This window comes from Lepidochelys kempii, chromosome 13 (genome assembly GCF_965140265.1).
Source record: "Lepidochelys kempii isolate rLepKem1 chromosome 13, rLepKem1.hap2, whole genome shotgun sequence".
In the NCBI taxonomy this organism is placed as follows: domain Eukaryota; kingdom Metazoa; phylum Chordata; order Testudines; family Cheloniidae; genus Lepidochelys; species Lepidochelys kempii.
In genome coordinates, this window is record NC_133268.1 from 29,451,274 (window position 1) to 29,466,627 (window position 15,354).

Sequence of the window (15,354 nt, forward strand, 5' to 3'; positions counted from 1 at the left end):
GGAGGACATGGATCTGAATCTACTGCACACTCAGATTTACCGGGCGCAGGTCTCAGTGTGACAGCAGAATTTAAACTCCTGCCCCCAAATGCCAGGTGCCTTCTGCATCAGGTGAGTGATGGTGCAGATCTGAAGCGGTAAGTGCCAACCCAAGTCCAAGAGGGCACTGCAACTAAGATCTCCATTTACCAACCATCCCCAGACCGTCATCCACAAATAGTGAGCGCTCCAGAGTATGTTTTTCATTTTTATTTCTTTGATTTTTATTCCAACTAGAATAGGAGTCTAGCTGTTTTTCCAACCGAAATTACACAGACCAAGATAAAAGAGGACAATATGGTTTTGAAGCTAGTAGGCCAATGGCACAGACCCATTGCTGCTGAGTACACAGGTCAGACGTATACATGGAGGTTACAGATCACAGAGACGTACATGTAGCATAAGAACAGCAGAAGTGAGCGACATTTAGCAATGAGACAAATCAGGGTGACCCTAATGTTATCCATTAGGACTTGGCTTTTGGAACAGAGCTTTGAGTTTGTTTTGGCCAATTCAAGTGCCAAATAGTTGTATGGACAACGCCAGCATTTTGGGTAGCCACAAAACAGCCAGGGTTGCAAATTTGGAAACCTACTTTCTCCATATGTTAATGTGTAAATAATCAAATGAGCCTGGAAGCCATTTTTAACACAAACACATCACAAAGGCAGTGTCTCCCCAGAGCAGACCCAAGGCAAGGCTGGAGTTAAGCAGCTTGGAAACTGACCCGTAGCAGAAACCCTGTCACCATCCGTAGCCTTCATTGTCAGGTATGTTCAGGCTGTCGGTCCTGAGTCCGTGCAAGGGATTTCCCACCATGAGGCAGCATGTCCGATTTAAAGCATAGACTTGTTTTAAACACCTTTCACTCCATTTTTTGGATGAGGAAGCACCTTGTTGGAATAGTAAGGCCCTGCTTGCCCCTTTCTACGTACTGTGAGACAGGGCACCTCTGGATACGGGTCCTGTTTGCCTGGCAACGGGGAAGACACCTCTGCATAGTTCTCAATCACTTTTCCTTTGATATGTGTAGCACCCATTCCCCCCACAAAAGGCAACTGGATGAGCTATCCCTGCTGCCATTAACTGGCACCAGCGTGATCTGCTGGCACCAGCAATTGGATAGCAATAGTACACTATGGAGCACGGCCAGTATGGCACGTCCCGGCACTGAACTCACCTTTTCCTGACTGTGGTTCCCTAGTATATCCACTGCTCATGGAGTACCCAGTGCTGGGACGATCCAACTCCTGGTGCCAAGCAGTTAACAAAATATTGGTACCAAAAAAGTTATATAAAACGTCACTAATCCCCAAAGCCCCCAGCCACACACAACTCCCTTCTCAGCCCCGGAGATTTCAGCTAACACACAGCTCAGACTAAACAGATTTGGTGGAAAGAAAATTAAAAATAGCTTGCACAGCTACAGAGTTGCAGATCCTTTTTCTAAAACTCCCCTCAGCCTCCAACAGATGGATACAGAAGAAGCAGCTTATTTGCAATGTGGATAGTGGCAGACGAATCCCACTACGCTCTCGTTTATTGAGAGCAATTCCAATCGTTCTGAATTAACTTAGAGAGATTGTTGCAGGGACTCTGTTGGAGCCCAAGGCACATAACTACTGTTTGGGAGCAAAACACCATTTGCCATCAAACTATCAATCCCCTCTCTGGGCAGGATGCCAGGCCACACAAAGTCAATTTAAAAAACACAAATAAAATGAGGGAAAAGAAAACGATGTAAGTCATTCTGCAATGAGTGACGGCGGCTGGAATTTCAGATACGCAGTATCAATCGACAACATCATGTACATTCTCTCCAGAGGCACAGACAGCTAGATACAACACAGCGAGAGGACTAGCTCGAGAGCCCATCTTCTCCTCATTGATGGCGTTTCACATTCAACTTGACAGGTAATGGCTTCTCTCCCCAGTGAATACAATACTTCTCTGGACGGCCCCTGCTCTACTAGGACTCGGTGCTTCGGCGTCTCTAGTCTGAAGGACGGCATGCTAGTCTGCTACAGCACAGTGGCACACCTGTTGCTGAACAGGTGGTTTATAACAGCTGGATCTGCCACCGTTGAGGTATCTCCCAGCTCTCGGTCGTTCTTTGCAATCTTCCTTAACACGCGCCTCATAATTTTACCTGTCGAACAAAGAGCTGTGGTGATTCAACTGTATGTCCAGAGAGCCAAACCAAGACTCAGAGTTGGTTTTCAGGAAGCTCCCCCTGAATTGGGACACAGATTTCTTCAAGTCTAGCCATGCAGAGACCTGGGCAATCCAAGACCATTCTCAGGACAACTGGACCCCACCAAAACCTATCGTAATTATCCTGGACTGCTGATCCCCCTGGGAGCACTCCAGTGACTCCCTTCCTCCGGGGCTGCCCAGCTTGCAGACACCAGGAGCTGTGCTGCTTGTTCCCAAATGGTGTATCTGACAAGAGTGAACCTGGACTCCTTACCTGAGCGGGTCTTGGGCAGACCAGGTGCATGCTGGATGTAATCAGGGGTTGCTATCGGTCCAATTTTTTCTCTGACTACAAAACAGATTTTCAGTATAATTATTAAGATTTCCCAGAGCGCTTTCAGCAAGAGCTGATACCCAAGTGAGCAGCAAGTGGGACAGCCAAGCCCACCAGGGCTGCACTGCAATGACGCCAATATCTCCGCTGTTGGCAAAGGTACGGGTGTTTGCAGAATGGGGCCAGGCAGCACAATGGCACCACTCAGGATTCGGCACCTGGAGACCCAGGACTGGAGGGGAGGAGAGTGCACGCGGCTCTCCACAAAACTCATTCTCCAGCTGCAGGGGAGATGTTTGACCATTTCTAGTCTCTCTCCATTGCTTCTAGGGTGCACTTAAGGACTTGAAATGAAGACGGCTTTCCCCCGGGTTTGGGCCCATTTCCACATAGCAATGACTGACCCCCCTCAGGGATCCCCTGGAGCAACAAGCAACCTGGATGCATTTTGTTTAGTGCCTTGTTCACGGACCACAGTCATCTCAGATGTCAATGGAGCGTGTGTCAGTTTAGCTGGACTCCCACACCCATCACACCACACCCATTTTAACTGCTCTGGGATGGCGCACTGGATTCCCCACCAGCTTACACCAGCTCTTCCATCCCGCTTGGTGCCATGTATGCGGGTTTACAGCAGCAAATGACAAGCCAGGAGAGGAATGCAAAGAGACTCCCATGGGGCCTCTGCACGCCCATCACTGTCACTATCAGTGTCTTCATGCCCATCCGCTAGCAGCACGGATGGACTTTGGAAGGGACACCTTGAGGCGGACGTGAGACCTGGACTGACATTCCCTCCCCTTCTAGGAAAACCAAGTCCACAGACATTGACCAAAACCTTTTGGTTTCAGTTAAAAGGCAGCAGCAAGCACAGCAGCCCATACGGTCCATGCACCAGCATAGATCACAGCTGCAGGCACCATGCCTGCAGCCCCACTCCCTCCCAGCAGCACCCATCCTGCCTCCAACACACACACAGCGAGCGGAGCTGGGGAACGAGGAGTCTGGGCACGTGCCAGCACAACGGCCCCCATGCCCGGGGCTGGAGAGGCAGAGGCTGCCCTGGACAGCAGGAGCCTCACGCCCCTGCCAGCTCACAGGAGGCATCACGTGAGCAGCCACAACGTTGGGAGATCTAATTTTAGCCTCTCCCAGCTGTTGCTTTGTTCCCCAGGCTGCAGGGGCACAAGGGGCTCGGATGGGAGCCGGCCATAGCCCTGGCAGGGCACTGGTGTTCTCTAGGCGAGAGGCACCTTCCTTTGGAGAGGCCACGCTGCTTCACACCCCAGCGGGCACGTCAGCCCCTGCAGAGCCTTTGCCGGGTCCAGCAGAGCCCTCCCCTGTTCTCTGGCGGCAGGGGGCACCTGCCACAACACACCCTGCACCAAAGACGCCGACAGCTCGGCCGCCGTTACCTTGTTTTCTCAGCTCGTCCGTCAGGGCCGGGGTGAATTTGTGGCCGTCCCTCAAGGTCACAAAGCAGTAGAGGCACTCGCCTTTCACTGGGTGGGGGTGACTCACCACCGCAGCCTCAGAAACGGAGGAGTGCTCAACCAGGGCAGACTCCACCTCCGCGGTGCTCAGCAGGTGGCCTGGAAAGAAAGAGGCAGCGCTTGGCTGAGTCCAGCAGCGGCTGGCTCCCTTGCTCCAGGAGGGCTCGCTGCAGAAGGGCCCTGAGAGCAAACAGGGCCCCTAAGCTCCGGTTGGGTGGTCTGTCTGCATGCAGTACAACGGACTCTTGGGAGATTCTGCTCAGAGCCTTAGGGCAGCCCTCACCTCGCTCTGGTGAGACGGCAACATTCCCTTCCTTGTGCCATGTGCCCACCCCCGGATACATGACAATCGGCAGGAGCTTTGCGTGAACAAACGGAGAAGCCCAGGAAGCTACATTCTGTCCAGAACACGTGTCTCTGAGCAGGCCCTTCCATGGCTGGGCGAGCTGCCACCAACCACTGGGTGCTGATAACACCTAGCTATCCCACTGGAATTGAATCACACACCGAGCACTGCTACCCATTAGCAATAGGCTGTCACAGAACTGTCGCTGTGTCACACTAATGCCCATGGTACAGGAGAATCTGCATTCCTACCATACCCCAGCCAAAGGCATACGGAGCAGGTAACCAACAGGCCACCTCTGTCAGTTACAGGAGGCAGCCAGGGAGCAGGAAGCAGAGTCCAAAAGTCAATGGTCACTTTAATAGAGCATTCGATGCACTGCACTGAAATCTTACTAGCAAACTTCAGTCAAGCTACTTTGGAGAGGAGCAATTCTGAAGGGCCCTAAACAAAGAGTAATAACCAGCAGCAAGCTGGGGGAGGCACCTAGTGGGCAGTACAGAATTCAGGGGTGCACAGCATGTTAATGACACTCCCAGATTACATTAAAGCAAAAGCAGAAAAAGAACCAGGGACCTGGTGAGATGAGAAGTGCGGGCAGGATGCTGCATGGAAAGCTAGCTGCAGACAGCACTACTGCCAAAAACGGGCTCGGATCCATAGCGCACAGCGAATTGGAAGCACCTTGCAGCGCGACAGGGCAGCAAAATGGCTGAGGTGATGGTGGGGTGCATACACAGAAGCTAACCGATAGAGCCTAACAAAGTTACCTGACATCTTTTGTTAAAATGAGATTACAAGTTGTGTGGTAAAAGTAATAGTGTTGATGTAACAGACTTAGACATCTGTAAGGCATCTGACTTGGTACCACACAACATTTTGATTGAAAAACTATAAAGATACAAAATAAACCTGGCACACATTAAATGGATTAAAAGCTGGCTAACCGATAGGTCTGACAATGTCATTGTAAGCAGGTAATCATGACTGAAGGGGTGGGTTTCTAGTGGGGTCCTGCCGAGATTTGTTCTCTACACTATTTAACATTCTAACTATTCTGCACTATTTAACATTTCTATCAATGACCTGGAAGAAAACAGAAAATCGTCACTGAAAAAGTTCACAGATGACACAAAAACTGGAGGAGGGGTTAATAATGAAGCGGACAGGTTACTGATTCAGAGTGATCTGGATTGCTTGGTAAGCTGTGTGCAAGCAAACAATGTGAGTTTAAATACGGCGACATGTAAATGCATACATCTAAGTACAAAAAATGTAGGCCACACTTACAGGATGGGGGATTTATCTTGGGAAGCAATGACTCTGAAAAAGATTTGGGGGTTGTGGTGGATAATCAGGTGAACATGAGCTTCCAGTGTGACGCTGTGGCCAAAAGGGCTAATGCAATCCTGGGATACACAAACAGGGGAAACACGAGTAGCTGTAGAGAGGTTATTTTGCCTCCTGTATTTGGCACCGGTGCAAACTGCTGCTGGAATCCTGTGTCCAGTTCCGATGCCCACCATTCAAGAAAGATGACGATAAATGGGAGATGGTTCAGAGAGGAGCCATGAGAACGAGTTAAGGGTTAGAAAACCTGCTTTACAGTGATAGACTGAAAGAACTCAATCCATTTAGCTTAACAAAGAGAAGGTTAAAGGGTAAATTGATCACAGTCTACAAGTACTTACATGGGGAACCAATAGTTAATAACTGGCTCTTCAGTCTAGCAGAGGAAGGTCTAACAGGATCCAATGACTGGGAGCTGAAGCTAGACACATTCAGGCATCAGTGTTTAACAGGGAGGGGAATTAACCAATGGAACAACTTACCAAGGGCCCTGGTGGACTCTCCATCACCGGCAATTACCAAATCAAGATGGGCTGTTTTTCTAAAAGCTCTGCTCTAGGCATTATTGTGGGGCAGGTCTCTGGCCTGTGTTATAAAGGAGACCAGACTGGATGATCACAACAGGCCCTTCTGGCCATGGACTCTATGATTCTATGTAACAACCCACTGTATCATGGAGCAGTAACCCACCTTGGTCTGCTCAGACCTTATCCGGAGTACAATAACCAGCACCGAGAACTGCCTTACAAGAGATGAGGGAAAAAACTGAGGGAGCTAGGGTGGGGGGAATTGTGTTTCAGAAGGGTTTAGAAGAATATCTCTAGCTCAACCAAACGATAGAGGAGTGTGTAAGAGAGAGAGATGATAACCAACAACCAGGATCCGAGGGCTCGGCATGTCAGCAAGGGAGGGGTTATTCAGCCTGATACACTGAACGAGGAGCAATGGGATGGAAGGAATTAGAGACATTGACTGAACCTCAGACAAAGCTTCCAGACTGCATGATCTCCAGCCCCGTGGAATCGTCTCCCTGGTGGTATGGAGGCTCCATACCTGGAGACAAGATAAAGCACCAGAGAACAGCTGGGGACAGCCTGCCCTGGCTCTGGGAACAGGGGCTAATTTCACCAGGAGCTTCCCCCTTCCCCAAATGTCTACAAGGCAGATTAACAATGTTATTTACATGGTGCCTTTAATCCACTAACAGGGAGAGGTAACCATGGTAATTCACCTCACCGAGATCCTAGAGCATTCCCTGCTAGTGCAGTACTCACACTCCTCCAAAGGCAGGCAGGCAGGCAAGGCCCTGCCACAAAGCCAGTCCCTCTGGGTTCAGTGGAAGTGCTCCTGTAAGTGATGCCTCCAGACACCCGGCAGGCATGACAGTGGGATGTCTCTCAAGTTACGACTCTGGTTTGTATCATGGGCTGAACACACGTCTGACCCTGCTTATTATTGTCCTGTATTGCAGCCAGCACCCTGCTTGGGAAAGGCATGTGATGCCTCCCCGTAGCAGGGTGGCTACCCCGCTCCTAAAATAGAAGGGGTTGAAAGGAGCCCTGGAGAGGGCTGTGGCTGGGGATGGCTGATTGGGGAAACAGCCGCAGCTGGGCCATGCCTCAATCAGGCCCCAGCTGGCCTGTATAAAAAGGCTGTGAGCCAGTAGCCCAAGGAGTCTGTCTCCAGGCTGGGAGAGAGCAGGGCTGGGCTGCCTGCCCGACAGGTACTGAGAGTGGTGCAGTGCTGGGGAAGGAGTAGGCTGAGCAGGGGGTGCTCCAGGCTGTAGGGCCTGGTCCAAAGCCCACAGAGGTACTGGGAGGCAGAGGAAGGCAGCAGGTCCGAACCCCCTTGCTTATGATGAGTGGCCTTTACACAGCAGTCTGCCCCAGGGAGTGGAGGTTTGGTGATGACTGGCAGTAGCCCAGACTGAGGCAAGGTGGGGATAGTGGGTTGGGGGTTCCCCAGGAAGGGAAGACCCAGAGGCAGAGTGTGGGGGTACAGCCAGGGGGCAGAACCCCAGAGAAAGGGGCACCGGGGTCTGTGAGGGTCACGGGGGCCAGAGTTGTGCGGATCACTGGCCTGCAGAGGGCCCTCCAGGCTGGAAAAGGGCTAATTCCCAATGACCAGCAGGAGGTGCTGCAGGGAAACCTTTACACTCCTGAAAGAAATATCACTGAGAAGATGGCAATTGAGGGCCACTGACTCCAACTGTCTCAGTTACCAGCCCCTCCCCGTGGAGCAATGGATCTTCTGCACAGGGACCTGCAGGGTGGGGCAAGTATGTCTGGGGGAGGGAGCTGGAACGTCCCAGTGGAACACCTGCAAAAGGGACAGGAACTCTAAGAATAGAGGCGCTGCTCTGAGCGGGAAGCCAACCACTGCCACATGTGTGAAGGCCTGGTAGGAGAGAGAGGGCGGACAGGACAGCTGGAAACTCTGACAAACCTTACCTCGAGTGCGAGATCAGAGTGGGGAGGGGGCGTTTCAGGACTTTTGTTATTTTTGGCTCTCGAGCTATTAAGAGTAACATCACTGTGGGTAAGAAATTCCTTTGCTAAGCCTGGGTTCCTTGCTTTTATGCCTCATTGTCCCCGAAAGAGTTAAACTAGAAGCCCAGCAGGCTCCCAGCTCAGACAGAACTCTAGGGGAGCGCATGTAAGCAACAGGGGAGCTCGGGATGTTTCATCCACCAGATTCCGGATCTGGGTGGTTGGGTGAAGGTGTCCCAGGTCCTCAGACAAGAGTGCACCATAGGGTCCAAGAGCTCGAAACTGTGACTAGTCTCTACATAGACTCAGCTGGTTTGCAAACATGGGGCCCAGGAAGTGGCTCCACTCACAGGCTGGTGACAGCACAGAGGGACAATAGGCCAGGCTGCAACAGCTAGTACTCAAGTAAGCCCCACGCATGGCTGGCTACAGACAGTTTATTGGTTGTGTGCTCCCCTTCCCAGTAGCTTCAGCTGAGACTATCCAGCTCCGGCCAGAGGCTGTGCAAACAGCCGCTGGTGTGGGGAGTGCCTCATGCTAGGCAAAGCAGAACTTGCTGCCCGTGGCTGGGAGTGAGGGGGGGATTCCCTCTCCTGCTGCTTTGCAAACATTGGCTGGAATTTTTAACCTGCACTTTTAAAACCCGTGCCTCCTCTCTCTCCACCACAGCCAAAGGGTTTGTTCTCACCAGAGACGTTGAGCATATCATCGATGCGCCCCGTGATCCAGTAATAGCCGTCCTTATCTCTCTTGCAACCTACAAAGAACCAGTCACCAATATGAGAACACAGCACCAGAACTCAATGCATCGGACAAAGGAGTCCGGGAATAGAATGGAATGCAGCGAGATCCTGGACCCAGGGGCTCTCCCATGCCATGTGCTGCTAATCCCCAGCGAGCGGAACGGCCCACCAACCCTCCCGCTCAGAAAGCAGAGACACTGAGGAGGCCACACAAGCTGCCACTCCCTGGGACAAGGCTGCTGCTTGAAGTCTTACCATCTCCTGTCACGTAGTACCCTGGGAACTTCTTGAAGTAGGTGGTCTCAAATCGCTGGTGGTTCCTGTACACTGTGCGCATTATTCCAGGCCAGGGCTGCTTAAATACCTGTGGGAGAGGATATAGAGATGTGGCATTAGAGCCAGGGAGTCCCTGGGGTACACAGCCTTACAGCAGCATGAGTTCTTGTCCTAAGTTGTAGGTCACGGTCTCTAACGGGCTTTTACTTACACAGCCAGAGAAAGACAGAGGAGTCTAGCGAGCAGATAGCCATGTCTGTCTCCTGCATTACTCCTGGGCCTATTCACTAGCTCAGCCTCATACTACCCTGTGTCCCATCTCCGATCACAGCTGCCGAGAGCAGGACGCTACAGCGTATTAACCAAAGTCTCTCAGTGCCCAGCACACAAAGGGCAATATGACGCTTCTACCTTCACATCCCCACCATTTTATAGCCGTTAATTACAGGAAATGAAGAGTGTTTTGCCCCTTGCAGCGAAACCGTAGATTCCAAGGCCAGAAGGGACCATTGTGATCGTCTCGTCTGACTTCTAGACCAGTGATTCTCAACCAGGGGCCCGGGGCCCCTTTGGGGGCTGCAAGCAGGTTTCAGGGGGTCCACCAAGCAGGGCTGGCATTAGACTTGCTGCAGCCCAGGGTAGAAAGCCAAAGCCCCGCCGCATAGAGCTCAAGCCAAAGCCTGAGCAATTTAGCTTCACAGGGTCCCCTGTGGCATGAGGCCTCATGCAATTGCCCTACTTGCTACCCCTGGCTTTTATATGCAGAAAACCAGTTGTTGTGGCACACGTGGGCCGCGGCATGTTGGGGGGGGGGGGGGCTCAGAAAGAGAAACGTTGAGAACCCCTGTTCTAGAACACGGGCCAGAGAACTCCCCCCAATAATTCCCAAGCCAAATCGGTTAGAAAAACATCCTACCTTGAGCTAAAATGGTCAGTGATGGAGAATCCACCATGACCCTCAGTAAAAGATTTAATCATACAGGGAAGAGCTGCTCCCCCATTATGACAGACATAAGATCTCCCATGGGGCAGCCAATGTTAGAGAGGTAGGACACTGCCCTATCAACATCCCAGATGCCCAAACAGTTGCAATCACTGACTTCACCCCAAGCATTGGCTCATGCTGCACAGAGCGGACGGCTGGGAAAGCCCCATGTCCCCTTGCTCCTGATGGCGCATTCTACCACAAACTTCCTAAAGAGGGAAGGATCTCACTAAATAGTCTAACTCCCTCCCCCCATTTTTGCTTCAATTATACAACAGCTCTGATAACAATCTACAGGGCTCCTACACTGGCAGTTAGAGTCCAACGTCACTTCTAATGGCACAAGAGCATCTTGCAGCATAGATGTGAAAGGTGTAACTAGACATGCTTGTGAGGGGATAACCTCACACCAGTTCAGGCCTCTGGCTTGGAACCAACACGCATGTGACTCCTGCTCCCCAGTGGGAACCAGCCAGTCACTTGGTGAGCCTCAGCTTTCCCGCAGCCCTGGTGTAACTGTGACAGGGCTTGGTCCGAGCACAGGATCAGCTGTTCTTTACCAGGTAGCCTTCTGCTTCTCCCTCCAGCTCCTCCCCGGATTCATCCAGGATAGCAGGGACGACACCAAAAAATGGAAACGTCTGCAGGGGATGTTTGTGGAAAGAGAAAGTTGAACATACTATTAAAATCCCTTCAAACAGACAAAGGAAGGGCAGAGTGAGCCTGGCTTTCGGGAGGGATTCAGTCCAAGTGTCTGCCAGTAACCATGCTGACGGAGCGGTACGTCTCTCTCTAGGCTCCATTATGGCCAGACATCCCCAGGGAATTCATCCCCGCTCAGGCCTGGCACAACCCCTTCCAGACAGTGCTCATGCTGCCCAGGCTTTGGGGAGGGAGCGTTCCCTGCACTGATTATCTAGGGAGTTCAGTATCACGCCTGTGCTGGGCAACGTAGCAAACCAGGTAGTTACGCAAACGGAGGACCCTGTCGGTGCAAATGGGGCTTTTACAGGTGTCACTGAGCCCAGGCCCCACCCCATAGTCACTGCCCTGGAAAAATCGCAGCAGCAGGATTGCACAGAATGGAACACGCCAGCCACAGGGCACTCAAATGGTTTCTACTCACTGCGGAGCCTGGCTTCATGGGCGTGGCAGCGGGGAGCGGCGTCAGCACATGGCCACCCTGCGGGAGGAAGCAACGGAGATCAGCCATTCACACTGCCTGGCCCCTCACACTCGGACACTACCTCATAGGCACTGACTCCGTGGATGCTCTGGGGCTGGAGCACCCACAGGAAAAAATTGGTGGGTGCTCTGCACCCACCAGCAGCTCCCCACTATGCCCCCCACCCCAGCTTGCTTCCGCCTCCTCCCCGAGCGCACCTTCCCCGCTTCTCCCCCTAGCTCCCAGCGTAACAAGCTGTGGCAGGGAGGGGGAGGAGCAGGAATGCGGCGCACTTAGGGGAGGAGGCAGGGAAGAGGCGGGGCTGGGGCGGGGATTTGGGAAAGGGGTCCCATAGGGGCAGAGTGGGGGCGGGGACTTTCGGGAGGGGTTGGAATGGGGGCGGGGCATGGGTGGAGTCGGGGTAGGCGAGCACCCACCGGCGCCATGAGAAGTTGGCACCTATGCACTGCCCTGCCCTGGAATGTGCTCAGATGCTGGGCAGCAGTTCTGGGCACGGCGGGAGGCAGGACAGGTGCAGAGGCAGGATGCGTGGCAGGGAGTAATACATTGGGGCAGCTTGGCAGGAGACAAGAAACAGAGGGAGGAGTGTGGGGGCACAGTGGCATATGGGCTGAGGAGAGGCAGGTGGGAAGCCTGGGGAGCAGTGACAGCGGCCAGCTGGACACTATAGGAATAGGAGGCCTGAGAGCCTGGTCTCCTACCCCAGCCAGCCCCTAGCGGTGCTCGTCTGAGAGGCAGGCCCCATACTGCTCTGTAATCAGAGATGCACCCGGCAGGGGAGGTAACAGGAACAAGCTCTCCACTCACCCCTAGTCTCCATGGGAGCACATCTGGCCGTGCCCCCGCACCCTGAGCTCCCGGGAAGGTTAGACCCCACTGTCCTGACACTACCCTGCAGCAAGCCTGCAGAGCAGCCTGGCACCTCGAAGGGACCGAAGCAGGGCAGCGCCTGGCACCCTTAGAGGTTTCAGCACTCCCAGGGCTCCCTGCTCCCTCCCAAGGGGGGTAGGAGGGTCTGAGGAGAGCTGGCAGGGAGGAACTCACAGTCTCTGTCTGCCAGAAGGTATCCACGATGGGACACCTCTCTTCTCCAACCACCTGATAGTACCACAGCCAGGCTTCGGGATTGATGGGCTCCCCAACCGTCCCCAGCACTTTCAAGGATTTCCTGCTGTACCTGCAGTGAGAAGCGGTGGGTTTCACACATGTGCACGTGCTCTCAGCCTGGACCAGACCACAGGGAGACTGGCTCGTAGCCCTGTCTGTGAGCTTGCCCAACCCAGACAGCCCACTTCGGCACATGGGATCTCGCGGATCATCCAGTTTGGGTTTTCAAGAAGCTCCTCTAGGACCCAGCGTGTGCAGAGAGGGGAAGTACACGAAGCAGCAGCAGAGCCAGCCCCTTGGTCTGACCTACACAGTCAGGGCAGCTCAGACAGCAAGGACCAGAGTCACAGTAAATTCTGTGAGCTCAGGGCAACTTCTGTTCCCATCACCCTTTCTCAGTCCCTCCACAGTGTCTGGAAACAGCAGGCTGGCAATGCAGGAGCTCTCTGTGCCCAGCACACTCCCCTGCAGTCCCACTCCAGGGCTGATGGGACTTTTTCTGCCACGTAGCCCGGCAATAGCCCAGAACTCAGACATCAAAACAAGAGGTGGGTGTTTCAGACTCTGCCTAAGACCAACCTAGGGGCAGCGCTGAGAAGTGACATGGGATAAAGCCAGCTCGCCATAACCCACTGCCCAGGGCTCAGAAACGCAACCTGCAGATTCCTGGTGCCCACTTACAAGCACCGTAACAGGAAAGTTCCCCCATTTGTGCAGGCCAGACACAGCATAGACTCACTGACTCAGACTTTACAGCCAGACATGATCTAGTCCGACCTCCTGCACATTGCAGGCCACAGAACCTCACCCACCCACCCACCCCTGTAACAGACCCCTAACCTCTGGCTGAGTTACTCCAGTTGCCAGATCACTGTTTAAAGACTTCAAGTTACAGAGAATCCCCCATTTACACTAGTTTAAACCTACAAGTGACCCAGGCCCCATGCTGCAGAGGAAGGTGAAAAACCACCAGGGTCTCTGCCAATCTGACCTGGGGGAAATTCCTTCCCAACCCCAAATATGGTGATCAGATAGACCCTGAGCACTTGGGCCAGACCCAGCAGCCAGACACCTGGGAAAGAATTATCTGTAGTAACTCAGAGTCCTCCCCATCTAGTGTCCCATCCCATTTGCTGCTCGCAGTCACAGTTTGGCTACATGCCAGCACAGGCAGTCTCATCAGACCATCCCCTCTGTATACTTATCAAGCTCAGTCTTGAAGCAAGTTAGGTGTTTGCCCCCACTGCTCCCCTTGGCAGGCTGTTCCAGAATGTCACTCCTCCGATGGTTAGAAACCTTCGTCTAAAGAAAATGCTCCAGACAGCTGCTGTTGGGGATCCACAGCCCATCTGCTCAGGGACAGGCGGGCGCTCTCAGGCAACTAGTTCCAAGCCAGTCCTGTACTCCCGGGTCCTACTGCCTTGTGCCCACAGAGCTATCGGGGTCCCTCCCCCACTGCGGAGCTGTGCTTACTTTTTGACGGGCTCACTGCCGTACTTCATGAGCAGTCGGATGGCTGTGGGCGCAGTGTAAAACTTGGTCACCTGGTACTTGTCAATGATGCTCCACATGCGGCTGACATCTGGATAGATGGGCAGACCTTCAAACTGAGCGCGAGACAGCACGGTCAGCACAGCCACTACCCAGCCCTTCTTGTGACGGGCCCAGGGGAGAACCTGGCACCCTGCCTTGGAGTCCAGGCAGCGAGACTGAGCACAGCGGGGGCCAGGGGATGCTGGGAGCCCACCTCGCTCCAGGCAGACCAGGCTTTAGGCCGATGGCTGCAAGAACAGAGCAGAGCCTCTGTGCCACCGGGTGAGGCAGGGACCAGGTCTCCTCCATGCTCCGTACGGTGCTGAGCACAGCCGCGCTTGGGGGCATGAAGCAACAAGAGCAGGTCAGAGGCAGGGATCTAAGCTACCCCCCACCAGCCAGTGCTCTGACAGCTCCCTTGGCTCAGCAGCTCTGCAGAGGCGAGGGCCCAGAGACCGCTGGCGTACAGCCTTAGGTGGGGATTAAGGGAGACTGGAGGAGCAGAGAAAACGCTCTCCATGCCTCCCCTGCTCCTCCCAGTCCCAACCCCCGCCCCACCTTTCCCCACTCCAGAGAGAGCTCCCCCTACACGCCCACGAGGGCTGGCAGGGCTTCCTTCCCAGCAGGCACAGCACCCTCTGCTCCACCCCTTGCTGCCTCTGGGCTCCATGGCTTATCAGCGCCAGGTAGGGACACATCTCCCAGGCAAGTGCGGGAGAAGGCCATGTGCAGACTGGCTCCAGCCAGGACTGCTGATGTGGCCGCTTTCACGACAGCCACAGCACAGTGCCTCCTGGATGTGGGTCCTGCAGCTCACCCCCCTAGACAGGCTGATGTGCTGGGGGCTCAGGCTGATGGGACAGGGAAAGCCAGCCAGCCCCACCATGCCACTGAATGCAGCTAATGCAGGCTATGGGAACAAGGGCCGCAGCACACTTCCATGTTCCAGAATAACACTGGGCCCAGAGGGCGTAACACACAGCCTGCAGACCCTGCCACACTGCGCGGGATCTCACCAGAGAGGAAGAAAAAAAGTTCTTCCTCTTCCTTTTCCCCCGGAGGAGTCTGGGGACTGACAAATCCCTGCCCTGGTTTTGCTGGGGGGGCTGGGGGGCTGCCAGCCTCTCTCCCAAGCATCCTTCAGGCCCTGGAGATAAATGTGCTAGCAAAGCATCACAGCAGCAAGACAAAACCCCTCACAACAGCAGCTCTGCTTTCACACTGTCCCAACACCCTGATTCATTCGCTCTCCCATCCCCGCAGCATCCCCCAGGGCA

At 53.8% G+C, this 15,354-nt stretch overlaps 1 protein-coding gene across 4 annotated transcripts in view; it reads right to left on the bottom strand.

Moving 5' to 3' along the window:
* Positions 1 to 236: 236 nt before the first annotated feature.
* ACSS2 (acyl-CoA synthetase short chain family member 2) overlaps positions 237 to 15,354 on the bottom strand; it is a 79,038-nt gene continuing 63,920 nt past the window's right edge. For all 4 annotated transcript variants that reach the window (XM_073309932.1, XM_073309931.1, XM_073309934.1 and 1 more), the window contains 9 exons: positions 14,018 to 14,151; positions 12,482 to 12,614; positions 11,378 to 11,434; positions 10,812 to 10,892; positions 9,246 to 9,354; positions 8,936 to 9,004; positions 3,985 to 4,161; positions 2,510 to 2,584; positions 237 to 2,188 (listed from right to left, as the gene is read on the bottom strand). In XM_073309932.1, the coding sequence (XP_073166033.1) occupies positions 2,061 to 2,188; positions 2,510 to 2,584; positions 3,985 to 4,161; positions 8,936 to 9,004; positions 9,246 to 9,354; positions 10,812 to 10,892; positions 11,378 to 11,434; positions 12,482 to 12,614; positions 14,018 to 14,151 (963 nt within the window). In that variant the 3' untranslated portion in view covers positions 237 to 2,060. The remainder of the gene's footprint in view (positions 2,189 to 2,509; positions 2,585 to 3,984; positions 4,162 to 8,935; positions 9,005 to 9,245; positions 9,355 to 10,811; positions 10,893 to 11,377; positions 11,435 to 12,481; positions 12,615 to 14,017; positions 14,152 to 15,354) is intronic.